This window comes from Euprymna scolopes, chromosome 36, assembly GCF_053919585.1.
Source record: "Euprymna scolopes isolate OS-2025 chromosome 36, ASM5391958v1, whole genome shotgun sequence".
Classification (NCBI taxonomy): domain Eukaryota; kingdom Metazoa; phylum Mollusca; class Cephalopoda; order Sepiida; family Sepiolidae; genus Euprymna; species Euprymna scolopes.
Window position 1 is genome coordinate 54,503,422 of NC_136517.1, and position 20,653 is coordinate 54,524,074.

Consider the following 20,653-nt stretch of genomic DNA (forward strand, 5'->3'; position numbering starts at 1 on the left):
TATAAGAGTATTGCATCAGCAAGTAGATATCTACTGGATCGATAGAAGGATTCCACCATTTTATCAATGATCTTGGCAACGGACTTGATGTACGTGTTCAATTTTAGATCAGGAGTAAAGGTCAAGCACAAAAGCTTGTCAAAACATGGAGCATCTCCAAGCCGAGTCATTCATTTTAATTGATGCCAGACGGGGACAAAGCGGCAATGATGTAAAGACAGAAGCTTGGTTTTAAATGCATTAAAAGTAACCAGACACTTTTTCCCATTGTACCACGCGCTCAAAATCAGAGGAGAGAGAATCAGCTGTAAGAATTGCATAGTCATAATGAATGGTGTACGAGTTATATTCAAATGATCTCTCATATATATGTCCCCAGAACTTGCTGTTACACTAGACATCCCATTTTTTACAGATGATTCACTTGAGTAATTTCCATACTTGATTGTGTCGCAATGTATTTCCCAGCAAATCATTTAACACAATTTTAGCTTGACAAAGTCTTCTGGCTTTTAATATTTCAGTTGAATATAAGGCATGAAATCGGCACTCCCCTGAAGTTTACACTTGATTTTTCCATGAGTATAATTTAAATCTGAAAGGGTGTTATTTGTATTTTGCTCTATTAAAGCCATAGTCATTCAGTACGTTCACATAAATACCAACAGCATTTCTTGCGGGTGTGTCCGGCATGACAATGTCTGATGTAAAGGTCTACTATTTTTTATATGTCCTTTGCTACATGTTTATGATAGAACATGGTCTCATTTCTTTTTGATGTTATGCATGAAAATTCATGCTCCTAGATGATTGTCGATCTGTCAGACTAAAATCTATCCACAAATTTTCTTACGAACTGATTTTTATCTTCTAAAGGTTACAGCATATAAACGCAACTTACACTGGATGTTTCTATAGAAGAGTCTATTCGGACAAGATGCCTCCTGTAGTGTTGTTTCGTCCTAATAACATATCCTCTGAATGTTTCCTTTTATCAGAATCTATTAACTTCATCCTAATCAATTGCTTATCTCCCTTGTTCAATCATAGTATCATAACTTTTTCAGCTAGTGATCAAATCCATCAGATGATCAAGCTTATAAAATACTCATAAATACTGAGTTCTTGTTTTGTTTTTTCAAATCCAGCAAGAGAGTGGGTAACACATTAGTGATAGAGGACCTCAACGCAGTTGATGAGATCCAACATCTTATTCACTCTGATTTGGGCGTTCCTACCGGGGAATGCTTAAGTAGATAACCAGAATGTTTTTCCAAGCTAAAGTACTTTCCTCTATAGCGCTGGATTTTCACATTTCACTTTACGACCCTTGTGTCACATCATACCGCTGTGAGAGGGAAATACATAACTTTACTTCTTTGTTATCTATCTTAGACAATGATTAACTACATTTCGACGGTTAAAATTTTGTAGTTACTTTTTACCAGATTTCTATTAACCTTAGTTGATATCGGCTCAAATATGTTGTGAGATAAAAACATGAGGATAGCAAGATGGAATGATGAAGAGTTTATACAGAAAATTCTTCAGTTCCACAAATACGAAGATTTCAGTCATGCAAAACATTGTCTTAAACATTCTGCGTCAGATATTTTTCTCTTCTAGAAATTTCTTTATACAGCATGATCACATCAACAAACTGATTCTTGTTAGTTCAGTGGCATTGAGATGGGTGATCAATCAAGTTTCATGATTGAATATACATTTTCTGGTGGCAAGACATGCATGTTTTCATTGTTGAACTTTACAACTTTTTGTCAGGATGCTTACGTTTTCAAAGTTCAGCAACATTGAAATGTATGATCAATTAAGAATACAAAATGAATGCGTGAATAATATCAACATTCGGTATTAAATTCTTTCAATAGAGACTTTAAATCATACAATTTTGGAGAACAGTACAGTTGTATGCCAGGATGCTTACATTTTCTAGTTCCATGTAGAAGAAACTGCATTATTTATCATTGATGAGACCAGTCGTCTTCATAAAAGTTTTGGTCCATAGTATGTTAACATATGGGATTACAAATCTATCCTTACTAAACATGCTGGATGTCAGATGGATCACTAATATGGGATCGCATATGTTTCTTTAAACTTGATGAAGCTGTAAATGATGAAGGACACACTTCACAAGAATATGGTTTCTCTCCAGTGTGCGTTGGCATGTGTGATTTCACACCATATGTACCTGAAAATGATTTACCACAAATTTCACAAGAATAAGGTTTCTCTCCTGTATGAACCCGGTTGTGTTTTCTTACATCAGATGCAAATGTAAACGATTTGCCACAAACTTCACAAGAATAAGGTTTCACCCCAGAGTGTGTTGTAATATGACTTTTAAAACTAGCTTTGTACGCAAATGCTTTATTACATATTTCACAATGATAAGGTTTTTGACTAGCATGGACCGGCATGTGTATAGTTAAATCAGATTTTCTTGCAAATGATTTACTACATATTTCACAGGAATATGGTTTCTCTCCTGTGTGAGTCCGGACATGTAATCTTACCTCATATTTACTTGCACAGGATTTACCACAAATTTCACAATAGGGTTTCTCTCTTGTGTGAATTCGAGCGTGTAATATTTTTTCATATTTACTTGCACATAATTTACCACAAACTCCACAAGAATATTGTTTCTTTCCAGCGTGTATTTTCATGTGTCGATCTATATGACATTTTCTTGGAATTGATTTACCACAAACTTCACAACAATATTGTTTCTTTTCAGCGTGTATTTTCATGTGTCGATCTACATGACATTTTCTTGCAAATGATTTACTGCAAACATCACACGAATAAGGTTTCTCTCCAGTGTGTGTTCGTATGTGTCTTTTTAACAAATATGGTCTTATAAACGATTTATTACAAACGTCACAAGAATAAGGTTTCTTGTCTGTGTGAGTTCGCATGTGTACTGTTGCTTCATATTGTTGTGTAAATGATCTACCACAAATTTCACAAGAAAAGTTTTTATGAACAGCATGAATCCGTCGGTGCATTTGTAAATCTGATCTGCTTGTGAATGAAGAGTTGCATACTGCACAATTATACGATTTTTCTTCAGTATTTGATTTCGTGTGCATTTTCAGATGTCTATTCATGTGAGATGAGGTTGTAAATGATGAAGCGCACATTTCACAAGAATATGGTTTCTCTCCAGTATGTGACCGGATGTGGACTTTTAAATCGTTCTTTTGTGTAAACGATTTACCACAAACTTCACAAGAATGAGGTTTCTCTTTAGTGTGGCTCGGCATGTGATGTTTTAATTTAGCTTTTGTTTTAAACATTTTACAACAAATGTCACAATAAAACGGTTTCTCAGAGTGGATCGCCATGTGTACTTTAATCGCATTAAGTCTTTTAAATGATTTACCACAAGTTTCACAAGAATACGGTTTCTCTTCCGAATGGGTTGTCCTATGTTGTATTAAATGCCATCTTGTTTGAAATAATTTACCACATATTCCACAAGAATAAGGTTTCTCCATTTTGGAGTTTTATTTAAGTTAATTTGCAAAAATCAAGGGAATTTTTCTCTAAAAATAACATATATTCCTATATTATATACAATTATGGTACAAAATAGTTTTTAATGAAATAATTTTACAAAAATTGTAAAGAATTGAAATATTTTTCGATGAGTTAACCAATAAGCATGCATTCTGAATAGTACAAAGACTAAGTGGTAGAATTTTTGGTAACTAATGAATATACATTTTCATGCAAGGAATGAAATGATTTTATCGTTTCATGATGAACTTGCATTTTTTCAATTCAATTTTTTATTTCACATTTTAATCTTTTAATTTTGTATGCTTTTCAATTTTTATAAATTTTATTTTTCAATGAATTGAACCCATAAAAGTTTGCTATGAAAAATCAAGGTGAGTCTTCCCGAGGTTTATACTAGAGTTCAATTCCTTAGTTTTTCAACTAAAGTTCAAATGTATAAACCAGAAGAATTTTTGCTAACTAATGAATATACCTTTTTATACAAGGAATGAAATAATAGTTTTCATCGTTTCATGATGAACTTATATTGTTATTTTTCAAGTCAATTTTTTCAATTTCACATTTTAAATGATGAGATGCAAATTTCACAAACATAAATAAGTTCTCCGTCCAGTTTGTCCGTCTTTAAGATTTATTTTCGTGAATCAACACATTTTGGAAGAAGAAAACTTCCGTTTAATAAATGTCTATTTTCTCCAATAGCTGTTTCCTGTAAATAAATAAAAAATGTAATTTATTTATTAATTAATTAATATAGAAAACAGACAATAATTATATTAAAACATGGTTCACAGAAATTTTTGTTTTGACAATAGTTCTTGTCATTAGGCAATTATGACATATGGGCAGGAGATGTAAGTTTAAATTTTAAACATTATTTGACTAATTTCTTGACCATTTCTAACTCTATATTTTAGTTCACTTAATTCTCTTCTTCACATGAAATTCAAATTGAATGCATCAGATTTCTATGAGATTTTTGTTTATCTTTCAAACATTGTGTAATTAAATCAGCAAAGAATAATAATTCTCATCTCTTATAGTTTATTTTTATTGTGTTCTTGTTTTCATCTTGCTCGATTTCAGGATAAGAATTCATCTTGTCTGATGGACGATACGGCTTTGTGCTGTTAATAGAGCATGAACATTTGATTGTATAGTCAACATTTTTTAAATATGAACATTTCCTTGTATAGTCAAAAAATTTTTTTAATGTTTTTTCTTAATTTCTGAATTCATCAAATTTTACCTATAGCAATTTTCTTAGTTTACATGGTTTTTTGCTCTAATGTAATAATTTGTTTTTGTGAAAATATGATTTTTTTAGTAGTTTTATCATTAGAAAGTACCAGTAAAAATTGTACAAATAGTTATCCAATGAGGATCTAATTTTTTATCATCAAATAAACTAGTTAATAATTGGTATTGTTAAATTTACCAACAAATTAGTCAGAATTTTCAATAATTTTCATTATATTGCATAAAGTTATTTAAGAAATACGACACAAGTGACATGATTATTTGTTGAATATTTTTGTCTAACATAATTAATTGGATTCCGAAAATATTTCACCAAAAGCAAAAACAAAAGCAAATGATCAATATTTATTTATTCAATTATTTTGACCAATAATTCTGCTTAAACTAATCATTTCGACTGAAAAACATTGAGTTTTCCAATAAAGAATTATATTTTTGATCTAATCTTGAAGTGTTATATTAATCTTTGAATAAAATAAATTTCTCAAAGAGTTAGTAAAAATCCAGAGTTTAACTAACAATAGAATAGCCATTACATTTAATAAAATAAGAGAAAAACATTTTAAAATTGATGTTTCCAAATATTCAGAACATGACTTTTTTTGTGAATCAATATTTTTGCAATAATTTTCAATTTTATTCAGTAAAGTTTCTCTTCAATTTCTTGCATGGTTAAATGTTAGTATCCTATTCATTAGCATGGGTTTATTTTATACATATTCCATTACATTACATAACCCGTTTTAAATTTGTTTTATATTTTTAATCTGAAATAATCATCTCAAATGAAGAAATTCATTTAGATAGGATATGGTCACCAGGCCATTTTAAATTGTTAATAAGACCTACATTTGAGTTCCTGCATCCATGCAAACATTATGACGTTAAAAGCTTTATTTTAAAAAACATTATAACAATACTAGATACAAAACTAAACAGAATAAGATTAAGTAAAATTAAAACTTAACTTGCACCAACCATTTTCTTATATAAAAATATAAGATAATGTATTTTCCAAAACGAAAAGCACATGAGATATTATATTTAAAAAAAAATATATTTTTGCAATTCTTTGAGATGAGGATTCATAATTTGTGTATTCTTTTTGTGGACTGTTATCCTCACAATTGTTGTTGCTTTACTAGGTTTCGGTCAAAGAATCCCCAGACCTTCTTCAGCCAATTAACCATGACGGCATAGAATTGTTGAGTCTTTTAACTGTACCCCAGTAATTACTGCCTTCTGCACTTGTTGTCTTACCACATTTTGATCACCTAATCTTTTTACTTAGTTTTTTTCCTTAGTTTTAACAAACTAATATTTTTCCTTAGTTTTAACCAACTAATATTTTCCCTTAGTTTTAACCAACTAATCTTTTTCCTTAGTTTTAACCAACTAATCTTTATCCTTAGTTTTAACCAACTAATTTTCTGGCCTTCTTGGAGGCTTATTGTGAATAAATGATGTTGAGTTTCTATATTTCCATGTGAGCGTTTTCTTAAGATAGCGGTTTCAATTCCATCCACGTAAGCCTGAGCATTAGTTGGCCAAAACTAAGGCTGAAGCAATAACTATAAAGAGCAGTTATTAATGGGGATACAGGTACTCAGCATTCCTATCGCATTGCGGTTAATCACCTGAAGAAGTGTTATGAACAGAATAAGTTATCTTAATTTGTAGCTATTTATCTATCAATCTAGCTATCTATCCAACTGGAGAGGTAGACAACAGATGGATATGATGATGTTTTCATACATCCTGTCAAAATATAACAAAGCTAGATAATAGATAATTTACTGAAAGGATCTTATTAGCTGACATGACACCCTCCACACACAGACGCACATTATGAAAGTTAAATAAAAACTGAATCCAATTATCGTCCTGGAGTGAAAATCTTTCATCCACCAGGTTTCAGCTCGCCTCCAAGAAGATGAATAAACCAGTGAATACAAGATATGTTGGACATGACACTCACACATATGCATATAAATTTAGACGATCATGGAACATAAAACGTGTATATATACATCCCACAAAATAACACAAAACGTATACACCCGTTTACATGGGTACCATGCGGGTTAACATAATGTAACAGAAAGCCAGAGGGAGATTTGGCCAAAACGTTGTGAAACAACAAATATAATGATAAAGATAACAGTCCAGAATAAAAATGAATGCAGCTGACACGTTATGTAGGATAAATATTTATATGTAATATAATTAGTTGGATTTACATAACTATTAGTCAAAAGCAGAAGCACATTTTTTGACAGAATTGAAATGATTTATGTTGTATCTGATAAAACAATTCTGATGTTCGATTGTAATGCATCATGAAAATTATGTATCTGATTAGAACATATGATTTAAGATTAATATTACATATATGAGAACATATAGCAGTGTCAGAAATCGTCAGTAAAAATTTGCAGTAAACAATGGGATATTTTCGACTTACTGTCTTTCGAAGCTTATAAATTCTTGAAAAATGTAATTCAAACCCTAATTTTTTAATTAAAAGGGCAAAGACCAAAGTTTTTTTAAATAGCAGGTTTAATAGCAAATTATGCAACATTTGTCTTTTTAAATCGGTTTTTCTTAAAAAAGATTTTTAAAAAACCCAACGAAATTATACTTCCTTCAAGTATAAAAAATATATATAAATTCCAAAAAGTCTTTACCTATAAAAACTAGTATTCGATGAGTAGTTCAATCGTTCATTGTTAAGAATTTATCCATCTTATATTCCATGTCCTTCTTAAATAAAATACTTTTTTAAACAAGGATTAAAAACAAACGTGAACTCATTTTTTTAAAACTGTTCGAATAAAGGGAGACAAGTCTTTATAATGCGGCGCATAGAAGGGACATAAATTATATGTTTTTTTTTATGTGTACTGTAAACCAAATTTAGTATTTCGGTCCTCCGTACTTAAAAAAACGGAAATTATTCACTTATAAGTTTTTATTGTTAAACAAAAAAAAAAAAATGTTGACCAATTTTTTTTATTCTCTTAATGAAATACACGAGTTTTTGATTGATATATTTTAATACTTCTTTATCGACTGAATTTTTTGTTTTTTTTATATCTAAAAAAAAGAAAACATTTTATGAAATAGAAAAAATTGTTGTAAGCATCCCATATTTACTTGATATTCTAAGCATAACATAAACTTCCACTTAAAAAAAAAAAATTCAACATGGGTTTTAAAAAAAATCGTTTTACACTTTGCACTTTACAGGTAAATTTCCAAAAAATTATTTTTTTTTTTTGTTTTAAATTACAATATATTATTTATTGATCTTTTATCTTCAATTTGTGATATATAAAACTTTGGTACATAAATTAATTATTTAAATTTAAATAGACATTTAAAAATGGGTGGGGTGGGGGTGAATTAAAAACAGTTAGACAACAGTTAGACAAACATTTTTTTTTTAATTCACACCTCCCCCATTTTGAAAAATCTATTAAAAAGTAGATAATTACTTTACTCACCAAAGTTTTATTTGTCACAAATTGAAGATAAAAGATCAATAAATAATATATTCAAATTTAAAACAAACAAAAAAGGTGTTTTTTAGTAAGCTACCTGTAAAGTTCGAAGTTTAAAACCTTTATTTTTAAAAACCATATTGTTTTTTTTTTGTTTGTTTTTTTAATGAAAAACTTTTAATTGAAAGAAAAATAGGGTTTGAATTACATTTTTCGAGTAGTTATAAGTTTGGAAAGACAGGGGGTCGAATTATTCAATATATTTCACGCATTCGTAAGGTCAGTTTCTGACAAACTTATTTCATTACGTATAAAAATAAAAATGGCTGCATGAAGACGTGCCGGAACTTTGTAGACACTGTTTTGTTTGTTTGTTTTTTTTAAATAAAAAATAATATTTCTATTATTTTTTAAACAACTTTAATGGTTTATTTTGGAAGTATATTTAATAGAAAAAAAAAGAGAAAGTGCGAGTTTTTTTTTTTTTAATACTTTATTCGCAGTTTTGTGTGAGGGGTGTCAAAAATTCCCTCAAAATTCTGATACACCTAGAGAACATATATATCTAAGCTAATAAATCAAAGTTTTTGTGCAAAAAAATATGCAGATGACAACGTATACGACATTGGACACCTCAGACCTAGAAATTTTTATAGCTTTTACAAAAATATATTGAATTTTTCTAATGTCAAGAAATAATCTTTTTATAAGTTTTGGAATTCATGCTAACTTCGACATGATGACATGTATGTACGTAATAATGTTTTCACCTGAAGTGTGTTGGTTGAAAGCAGCATCAGCATCACTAATCTGCACAAGCATCAAATTCTTTTTCGATTGTATCAAGAGTAAATATTTTAAAACGAAGAGTTTTTTTTTATTCGAATATAACATTTAATCGTAAAATAAGAACAATTAACAAAGTTGAAATAAAGTTTTATTGCATTTTTTTTTACATTTGTTAACTATACTGTTCAAAGACCTAACAGTTTTTGTTTGTTTTTCTAACTCGAACTTCAATTATTAATCAGTTGAACTTAATTGAGAAAATTCGAATATGTCACAATAAAAACGAATTAAATTGAATTATTTTAATTTCTTTTGGATTCATAACATTTAAACATTTATAAGGGACGCGATGAAGGTGCACAACAATAGTTAACAAACTTTTTTAAAAAGTCTTATTACAAAAATCATTCATTACATTTTTAATTACTTTGTTGCCATACATGATAGATGTTTTATAATCGAACTTAAAATTCAATCAGTGAAAACAATTTCGTTAATGATTGGACTTACCTGTATGGATTTCGGTTATCTTATTTGTTTCCTTTGCAAAAGGGAACTAAATTTCTTTCGGACATAAATTCGTTCATTAGAGAAAAATGGAGAATTAGCAAGAGAGATAATTCAATATAAAATCAGCAATTCAATACCAAATATTAAAAAAAAAAACAAAAAAAAAAAACTCATAGTCTTCGGTGTACTTTGAATACCTAAGCACTATTAATAAATGTGGCGTAACGGAAGAAACGTCCCGGCGTGAATAAAAAACCGGTGTAAATTGAAAATCTCACATCGGCCTTAAAATGTTCCGCTATTGGAGCACGACGAGACCGGGTTACATATTGTTTTAGTTAAAAAAAAAAAAAAAAAAAGTAACAATAGAAATGTGTTGATCAAATTTTTATTTAGAAAAAAATATTTTACAAAAATAAGTAATAATAATAAAAAATTAACAGTTTAAGTGGTTTTTTTTTCACTGTTTTGAAATTTGTTTTTAGTATTATAAAAATATATTTATGAAATGATTATTGATTTCTTTATTTAAAAAATACAAACATTAGTTGTTGTTTTTTTGTTTGTTATTGTTTCAGTTTTTTTTTTTTTTTTACCGTTTTTATTTTACAAATAGGTACGGGAAAAATGAATGCCGATGCTCCAAATGTATGAACTTTGACCTCTCCCTTCATTTAAAAATTCACCCAAAATCAGGAAATAACCCAATTTTAATGAAAATACCTTTACTAATGTTATGGTTTTCAGTAGCAAAAAAAAAAAAAAAAAAAAAAAAAAATTATTTATTTTTTTTATATATATATAAATAAAGCATCGGATTTTGTAACAATAAAAAAAAACCCACAGGAATATTACGAAAAAAAACCCAAAGTCCTATTAATGAATTCGATATAACTCGAAGAAAAATGAATTTATCGAACTATAGATATTACCATTGAATTAAGCATTGCTTATTTGATATTTTCGCACACACAAAATATTATAATAGCAAAAATATTTCTACGTTTTTTTTTAAATTACAGATTTTGCATAATTTTTATATGCAATATTTTAATAATTTTCTTGCTCGCAAGAATGTGAAACTTTCGGAGTAACATATTTTTAATATAATCTCGAAAAATAATTTTTAAAAAATTATTTAAAACCAAGAACATAAAAATAATTAAATTAAAAAATGATAAAAATTGATACAAACATTCAGAATAGGTATGTACGGATGCACGTCTGGAGGAAAAAAGAAATCTGACACCCCTACCTCCTTTTACTATCATGACTTCATTTTGAAACAGCGTTTTGATAGTTGATCTTACGAATGCGTGAAAAAATATTGAATAATTCGACCCCCTGTCTTTCCAAGCTTATAACTACTCGAAAAATGTAATTCAAACCCTTTTTTTTTTAAATTAAAGTAGCAAGGACCAAGTTTAATAATAAAAAAAAATAACAGGTTTTGTTGTTTTTTTAATCGGTTTTCTTTAAAGGGTTTGAAGAAAATAAACGAAATTTAACTTAGGTCGATTATAAAAAAAAAAACGATATGAATAAAAAAAAACCCACTTATCTTTAAAAATTACTAATCAATGTGTAGTTGCATTCTTCATTGTTAAGAATTTATCCATATTTATATTTTAAAATTCATTTTTTTTTTTTAATAAAAGAACTTTTTAAACGCCTATTTGAAAAACCCGCCATCATGCAAACATTTTACGTTTTTATTTAAAACCGGAAATACTTTTTTTTTATATTTTATTTTATTTTTAATTGTTTGGAAGTACAGGTGGACAGAAGGAAGTAAAAACCACACGTTCGCGTTAGCCGTCTTCCTTTGCGCGTAAAGAAATTTGTGCCTCCATACCTGAAAACTAGTCACATTTTATTTATAATTTTTGTTGCGTATAGCTAACCCCCCACCAGCCCACCACTGCCTTCACTTGCTCTCTCTCCCGTTTCTATAGAACTCTCCTAAAAAAAGGAGGAGTACTAGTTCTTGTAACATGGCCGCTCAATAAAGCTGTGTCGTCTTCACTTTGATACTAACTCGTGAACGTAACAATTTTTTGCCTTGAAAAAAAAAAAAAAAAAAAAACAGTTAAAGAATTTTTTTTTTCTTTTCTCAAAAAATAAACGAGTTTTTGATTTAACATATTTAATTTCCACTTTGTGGGGTGATTTTTTTTTTTTTTTTTAATATCTAAAAAAAAAAAAACCAAAAAGACATTGAATGAAATAGAAAAATTTTCGTAATAAAACGAAACTTTCTGTACAATATAAGAAGGTTTCATAAAAAAAACAAAACAAAAAAAAAAACAACGTGGTTTAAAAAAAAAGGTTTGAAACTTCGGATTTTACATGTAAATTTCTAAAAAAACGCTTCTTTTTTTCTTTTAAATTTGAATATATTATGTATTGATCTTTTATCTTCAATTTGTGATATATAAAACTTTGGTACATAAATTAATTATTAAAGTTTTAATAGACATTTCAAAATGGGTGGACTATAAGAAAAAACGTTTCTTTAAAATATAATATTCGGTTTATTGGAAAGAACTTAAAATTTCACATTGACCCTGAAAAGATCGTAAAAATTGAATCAATAGAAAAATTTTGATAGATTTTTAAAGTTTAAAAATTGAAAAATACTTAACTCGTAAAATTCAATTGATTTCATTGCGTTAAAAAAATGGCTGCATGGACGCTGGCCGGCACTTTGCAAAAACTGTTTTTTAAAAAATAAAAAATAATATTTCTATTACTTTTATACAACTTTAATTCTTTGTTTTGGAAGTATAATCCATAAAGAAAATAAACAACCCACTTTTAAAAGAGAAATTACGAGTTTTTTTTTTAATATATTTTATTCGCAGTTTCGTGGTAGGGGTGTCAAAAATTCCCCAAGATTCTGATACACCTAGTAGCGTTTCGATTGGCTATAATTTTGGGCTTTCGTATAATCGTGTTTACAAAGATTTATTGCGTTTTTTGCGAACTGTAGAATTACTTGCTTTTTGAGGGCTAATTAAGTTATTTTTGCACAAAGTGTTTTTTTTTTTTGTTTTTGGGTTTTTTTTTCAATATCTTAGGACTTCACTAATTATCTTTGAAATAGACCCAGAAAACTAATATTTATCTTTCAAAGTATTTTTACAATGAATTCATTTAACTTCAAAATTTAGCTGAAATTGGGTGGCTCCCTGTAAAACATTTTTTTAAAACTTTTTTTTTTCACGTTGCACAAATATTTTTTCCTTTAGAAAATTAACTTTAATCTCTAATCTTTCAAATACAATCAAAAAGTAGTCGGAAACCTACAAAAAATTATGATAAATCGGCTTTAAAAACTAGGCCCCTATATTTTTATCCGCCCGTTTTTGTCCATACCTATAATTTACAAAAAAAAAAAAATAGGTAGTACTTTATTAAAGTAAAGAATAGATACCCTGTAGCAGACGACGCCGCCTGGCGGTTACAAGCGCACAATTCAACTAACACCGCTGATTCGACCTTGACATTGGCACAAGCACATGGCGTCGGGTGTTTGTAAACACGTCAAATAGCAAACATGCTCGAATATTCGCCAACGTTTTTTTTTTTTTTTTTTTTTTAAATATATTTACAAAACTTTTGAAGATTTAAATGAAAAAATATATATTTACAAAAATTTTTTTTAAGTAAGTAACAAAACGAACGTATTTAATAAATAAAAGATATTTAAATAAATGGGTGTCTTTGTCTTTCTGTGTCGGATTTTTTCGATCAAGATTGTACCGTGTGTTTTTTTGGGGGGACGAAGGGGGGGGGTCTGTATGCGTTTTTAAGACAATTCAATATTTATTTAATTATTCTTTAAAACATTTCAGCGACAATTAATATATTTTTAAAATAATATTTTTAAATATAAACTTTTGACGAATATTCGCGAGCAAGATTTTTTTTTTTTTTTTTTTTTTGATAAAAGATATTTAAATAGATGGGTGTCTTTCTGAGTGCGTTTTTATTTAATAAAAATAAAAATTATAAAAAGATTTGGTACTGGTCGCGATTTGAGTTCCCTGCCGAACACCATAAAAAAAATACTGACTTCTCCCTACGCATAAGGACATTTATCGCCTTTGTTTTTTATCACTTTTATCGACCTTTTCTTTTTTTTTTTTTTTAAATAGCATTTTATTTTTAAATAACGACGTTTTTACTGTTTATGAATATTAAAAGAAAAATAATTACTAAACATTTATTAATAAAAAAAATGGGTGCTAGTGCACTTATGATACGCGCTATAGTTTAAATCGTATTTCTAAGTTTAATTAAAGTTTAATGTTATTTTTATTCAATTGTAAGGTTAAGACATTCTTAACATGGGGAGGGTGTTTTGTACCTCTCTACTTTAACCTTACAATTGAATAAAAAAAAAACATTAAACTTTAATTAAACTTAGAAATACGCGCGGATCATAAGTGCAAGTGCACTAGCACCCATTTTTTTTTATTAATTCCGACGAAACGAAAATACCCCCCCCCCCCAAAAAAAAAAAAAATGAACACGTTGCATCGTTGCAATAGTACAATAACAACGTGGGGGTGGGGCGAAAAGGTTCGATGTCATATGTTTAACAAAAATTAAAAAAAATAAACAAGAATAAAACTAACAGGCGATCGAAAAATTACATTTTCGACTTTTTTTTTATCATTATTTTAGTTATTAGGGTATTTTGTAAAATAGCAAACAAAACGAAAAGGTTATGTTGATACATAGAGGCTCTCGGCCACCGAGAGTAAGAAGAAGGCCTGTTAACTGAAAAATGCCTGCAGGCAATGTAGGCAAGATTTGTCAGACTGTCAATGCTATATGAGGGCCATTTGAAAAAGAGCAATAAAACATTTTTAAAAAGAAAAAGGAACACAGTTCGATTAATACTGAAACTGAACTTTATTCAATATAAAATATAAATATTATCTATGTAAAATGAAGTAATTTTATAGCGATATACAATTTAATACTGATAAAACTGAATTATGAATTTAGGGAACAAACAATTAAAGAAACATTAAACACAAATATTTTTTGGCCTTTGGAACAAGATCACAGTGTAGTATCTGTTTTGATGCTACACTTTACCTTTTCTGTCCTCGGTTGATGGAGGAGAAATCTTTCATGACTAAGATTATTTTTGTTCCTATCCAGAGTGCCCTTTATTGGGAAGCTGGATTTTGCCCACAAAATTATATGTTGAAATATTTAAATAACTATTACTTTAAATACAGAAATTATATTTAAAGTTTTGGTTTTCTGTTCTTCTATGTTCATTTTTTCCCCATGTTTATCATCAAAATGTGTAGCATATTAGTTGTCTCACAGGCCACCATCAGTGATCGCTCACTGGCAGTAACCTGTGGTGTTCCCTGGAGACTAAGTGACAACAAGTCTTCTCAGATTTCCAGTGTTCTCCACCTCTTGACCATTTGTGCAGATGATTGCATGTTATCGCAACAGCCGTTGTCACTGATTTCTCGTTGGCATCGGCCATTTGTGTTTCCTGGGATTTGGGTGACAAAATGCCTCCCCAAGGTACCAGATTTGAACTGCACACTTCCAGTGGAGATTTGGTTAGTACTCTCCCACCTCAGTCTTTCCATCCTCCCTGACCCTCCACAACTAGTTGGTGTGGTGCCAGTCTATGTCATCTACACCAGATTTTTATTATTATTACTATTATTATTATGATAATAATAAGGGTGCTTGTGCAGTGTACGCACATGTATTTTAAATATTATTTCTAAGTAAAATTGAATTTTTAGTTTGTTTTACTATCCACAGATTCGAAAAAGTTGTCAAAAAACATATATAACAAATAAATGTTATCAAAGGCAAGATAAGTTACTTTTCTATACCTAACTGGATATGTTTTAAGGGGTTTGTATTACTATACACATAGATTCGAAAAAAGTGGTCGAAAATCAAATATATACCAAATAAATGTTATCAAAGGCAAGATAAGTTACTCTTCTGCCTATCTGGAAAGGTTTTTAGAGGTTTTACTCACTTTAAAACGTGTAATCGCTTCTAAAATCATACAATGTTTATCAATATATTTTTAAAAGAAAAATATAGGCATGTTCACTATTGAACTCGGTTAGTTTGGTAAAATGAGTTCAAACAAACAAATTATACAAAATACTGTTAAAAATCCACCGAATATATGTCTGCCTATGTCATGGTAACATATATTGAACGAGTTTCTAGCAGTATTTTGTATAATTTTTTTGTTTAAACTCATTTTCCCAAACTTACCGTATGCAACAGCAAGCATGCCGCCATTTGCATTTTTCAAATGCATCGGTAAACACTGTATGTTTTTCAAGCCAAATAAACACTTTACATTAAATAAAAATACTAAAAATTTATCCAGTTTGGTAGAAAAGTAACTTATCTTGACTTTGATAACATTTATTTGTTATATATTTGTTTTGTGACAACTTTTTCAAATCTATGCGTATAGTAAAACAAACCCGTCATGTAAATTATTTACAGTTAAAATGTTATAAAGAACAAAAACTTGAAGTTTTAAATATATTTCAAAGAAATAAATTACGCCCGGTGCTAAAATATTTAAAATTCACCGATCATTAAAAAAAAAAAAAAAAAAAAAAACTGCCGTGAAAAATGCTAACTTTAAAATATTTGGAAATGCTCAGTGAAAAGTTTTATTTATTATTAAAAGAACGGACTGAAAAATATTATATAAAAATTGTTTGTTTTGCAGTAAAAAAAAAAAATACATAAAATGAAATATTCAACCTTCTCCGACAGAAAACAAAGTTCAAAAACGAGTTCACTTACTATATTTTGCTAGATTAAAATTATCCCAATGTGCAATTATAATAATTATTATCCAAATGGAGAATAGTTCCTTCTCTTTAGAACATACATGGACAATCGGTAGCCATATTTTTTATGCCTGTTAGCATGACCACGTGCTTGAATACCGGAAACTTTCTATACCTACAAGTTAATCAGGAAGTGGCTTCATGCTGTCAGGTTCACTGGCCTACTCTCTCGGTGGTGGTGCTCTATGTAGAAACATAGGTATCATATGGTCACAAATGTGTCACATGACTTGTGTTTATGTAAAATATGTTTTAATAGTTTTTGTGTCTTGCTTCAAATTTGATTTTGTTTAAAAAAAATTGTGACGCAACAACTTTTTTCTGACTTTTTAAGATTTTTAACTTCTCAAGTAACGTTTGCCTCTTGCTTCACTGTTGACTTATTCTTTGTTTTCTGCTTTTTTTTGTTTTTGTGTGTTTTTTTTTAAAACAAGTTACGGTTAAAGTAGAGTTAATAATAGTTTCTGAATTTTTTAGATAGGGATTGATAATTCGTATTATTTGGATTCTTTCGACTATCGTTCTCATCTTGAGTGTTATTTTCACAATGTTTCGTCGATGTAACTTCTGACCTTCTTCAGGTGTATCTTGTCGAACTCAGGAATCTTTCCATTAAACTCGGGAGTCTGCATGGAATTTATATTTAATCAATGGGAGTAGCATGCTCTCGTTCTGTCAGCCATGACTGGGTAGAAATCCTAAGAAATTTGCAGTTGTATTTGTAAGAAGGACCTGTGGTGTAACAGAGAAAGTACATCATAAATTCAGTTGTAAGTTACACTCTTCTGGAGATTGAAGGTTCTATATTCAGAGCAGGTAATACAATTGCAATACAATTGTAAATTATTTAGGTCATCTACCTAGTCATGACTGACGGAAGGATGGTATGCTACCTGCGTGGATTAAATAAAGGGTTCCATTTGTAATTTTATGCAAATTCCTAAGTTCGACAGAAAGATTCCCGAGTTCCCAAGAAGATTGAAGGTTACATCGACCGAAATGTTGTGAAAATAAAACTTATGAGAGAAGTAGTTTGAATGATACAAAAAAAAAAAAAAACAGTTTGTTTCAAATTCGGGAGAAGTACCAACTTTTTTTAAATCTAAAAATTTTTAATTTTAGAGAAGATAGATGCCACCAAAAATGTCTACAAATCAATTATCAATCGTTTAGTGCAGTATCTGTTTTACTTATCTACATTTTCATAATCAACTAGCCTGGGTGCCCAGCATTGCCTGGATATTTGGAGGTGTGTGTTGAAAAAAAAAAAGTGGTAGTAGGCAGGCAGGCTTGAACCTGTGAATGTGGAGAGGTGTTAAAAAAAATAGTCGTAGCATGGGGAGGGAATCAAAACAACAGTAGGCAGCCAGGGTGGAGAGAGATGTTTTAAAAAAAAAACAAATGGGTAGTAGACAGGCAGGCTCAAACCCGTGACGCGAAAAGAAAGTGAAAGAAAATCTGATGTCTCCATGACACGACCGAAAGTCAAAAGCGTTCAAATTAACCAAAGTCACTCCGACGGTGACAATGATTTGTTAAAATGTCAGCAAAAATAAATCGACCCCTCCTTGTACAAAACGGCCGAGTTTAGGGTGAAGGAATTAACGTTTTTGGCCAATTTTGTGATATTTGTCGTCCGAGACATTGAGCTTCAAAATGATACTGATGTTGTCAGGATCCGTCGCTTCTGTCAAAAGTTTTTGCAAGACACACAAACATACATACATACCTGAAGTCCTACCTAACTAATATTCCTGGTGAACCAAGTGCAAAAGAGATTCAGACAATTGCACTTAAGGGAACAGCGAGGATGCTAAAAAGAGCTCTCGGTTGGTTTCAATAAAAAAGCGGGGCAATGTTGGCAGCTGGTTTGGCTGCCCCATACCCGGCATTACAATCTTCAAAGGAAGAAAAATAAAAAAAAAACATAAATTTAAGCATACAGGTGAGATTTATATTATAGACTAACGGGGGCACCCAGCATTGTCCTGGTGTTTGGAGGTGTGTATTAAACACAAAAAAAGTAGTGTTAGTAGGCAGACAAGCAGGCTCAAACTCGTAACTAACCTGTGACACAAAGGTGAAAAAGAAAGTGAAAGAAACGTGATATCTTACCGCTGCGCTATAAAGGAAGTGAAAAGAGTTCAAATTTAGCGATGTCAATCAAAAAGTTGACTTGCTAAGTGAATACGCAGGTGCAGAAATGAACATTGGCTGAAGGCCTGTTTAGCTTTCTGCTTTACCATAATACTTAGTTCATTGCACTTTATCATAATAAAGGTCCATACAAAATTTCACCCAGATCATCCAAGTAGTTTCTGAGAAAAAGTGGAACACACAGACAGACAAAGTGAAATATAATATAGAATCTTCCATTTTAGATCTGGGCTAAAAGCCAGTTCTTGAAGCTTATTAAAACAAGAGGCTTTTCTGAAAGAGAGAGGCATTCGTTTCAACTGAGGGCAAAACAAAAATCCAAATGTTGGTGATGAAAGAAGAGACACTGCTTAAACTGTTGCCAAGATCGCTGTAAAAATGGTTGGATCACTCTACCGCTCCAGCAGGTATCTCACTGCTGATACAATCCTCTACCTCTATAAGATCCAGGTATGCTCTAAAATGGAGTACTGTTGCCAATTCTGGGCAGGAGCTAATCAGGGTGCCCTATCCAGCTTCAAATGTTGATGGCCGTTTTTCTTCCCTGCAACCTCTTTCCCACAGAAGAGACGTTGTGAGCCTGTCTCTGCTCTATCATTATTTTCATGGAAAGTGCTCAACTGAACCCTTATCTATGGTTCCCCTCTGCCAAACTTTCACAAAAACACACAACTAACTACAACCATTATAAGCAATTTCCTTCACTCTCTATGTGCCTGAATCTAAATGCACAGACCATGAACAAAGCTTCTTTCCCAGAACTGCCCGCCTGTGGAACACAGTTCTGCCGTCCTGCTTCCTGGTTGAATACAACCTAGTAGCCTCCAAATCCAATGTAAACAAGTTCTTGTTGAGCCATCCTCATAAATAATCAAATTTATACTCAATTTACACTATTAACTATTACTACGCTACCACATCACATGCATTAGCTCTTATTCTCAAGTGGGCTTTGGGTCTTGATAAGTGGTGGCTCCAAAATAAAAAAGAATATATATATATAATATAAAGCTGAACGTCTGTGTGTGTGTCTGGTCACGAATAGACTCCTATATGGTTGACTATTATAGAAAACTGATCACATATAATGATAGAAGATGTATCGAGACACAGAAATGGGTATGTTTGATCTGGCATAATGATGATTCATTAAAATTGTGGGGTCTGCGTACGCGCCTGGTCCACAAAGTATGGAAATAAAAAATTAAAAAAAAACGTTTACAAGTGTTTTTGATATAGATGTACGTAATAATACTTTGATAAGTATGTTTTAACTTAAATAGGGATGGTATAATAAAATTGTGGGGTCTGCGTTCGCACCTGGCCTCTACAGAATGGAAATAGGCACAAACTTTAATAAAGACTTTTCATATCTATCTGCGTAAGTATACTTTGATAATTATGTTTCAGTTTGAAGAAATATGGTATAATAAAATTATGGGGTGTTCGTTCGCGTCTGACCTTCATAGAATGTAAATATGTCACAAAGTTTAACAAGGTTTTTTAATATAGATCCACAGAATATTGTGATAAGTGTTTCAGTGTGAACAGGTATGGTATAATAAATTATGGGGTTTATCTATTTTATTTTTACTTTCATCATATTTTGCTTTAGTTTTGATACCCCCAAATTCGAAGCTATCTCTTTACAACCCTTCCTTCTCATAACCTATCATACTTTCATAAATCAGTCCATTTTCTGTAGGCTGTTTTTGAACCCAGTCATGGACGGGTACTTTTGCTAGAATATATATATATATATATATATATATATATATATATATATATATATATATATATATATATATATATATATATTAGTAAATTCGAAGTACAACAGAATTGTAATAGTTTAAAAGTGAAGTGGGGCATTTTTTTTTTTTTAACCTTATAAAAAAAGATCGACTATAATGTAAAAAGCAACAGGATCGACTAAAAGTAAGAAAAATAAATTGAAAAGGAAGAAGATCGACTAAAAGGGGGAGAAAGAGAAAAGAAAAGGGG

General features: G+C 30.3%; 2 protein-coding genes across 2 annotated transcripts in view; one reads left to right on the forward strand and one right to left on the reverse strand.

The window, feature by feature from the left end:
* Positions 1-20,653, forward strand: part of LOC145260497 (ergosterol biosynthetic protein 28 homolog) — a 56,793-nt gene that overhangs the window by 19,341 nt on the left and 16,799 nt on the right. The gene's annotated exons all lie outside the window — the stretch shown is intronic.
* On the reverse strand, positions 1,516-3,666 carry LOC145260496 (uncharacterized). Its single transcript, XM_080118606.1, has one exon. It carries the CDS (start codon positions 3,522-3,524, stop codon positions 2,061-2,063), a length of 1,464 nt encoding a protein of 487 aa, XP_079974732.1. The 5' UTR covers positions 3,525-3,666; the 3' UTR covers positions 1,516-2,060.

Excerpts from the sequence above, each read along its gene's own strand:
- LOC145260496 (XM_080118606.1), bottom strand. The coding sequence starts at position 3,524 with ATGGAGAAACCTTATTCTTGTGGAATATGTGGTAAATTATTTCAAACA.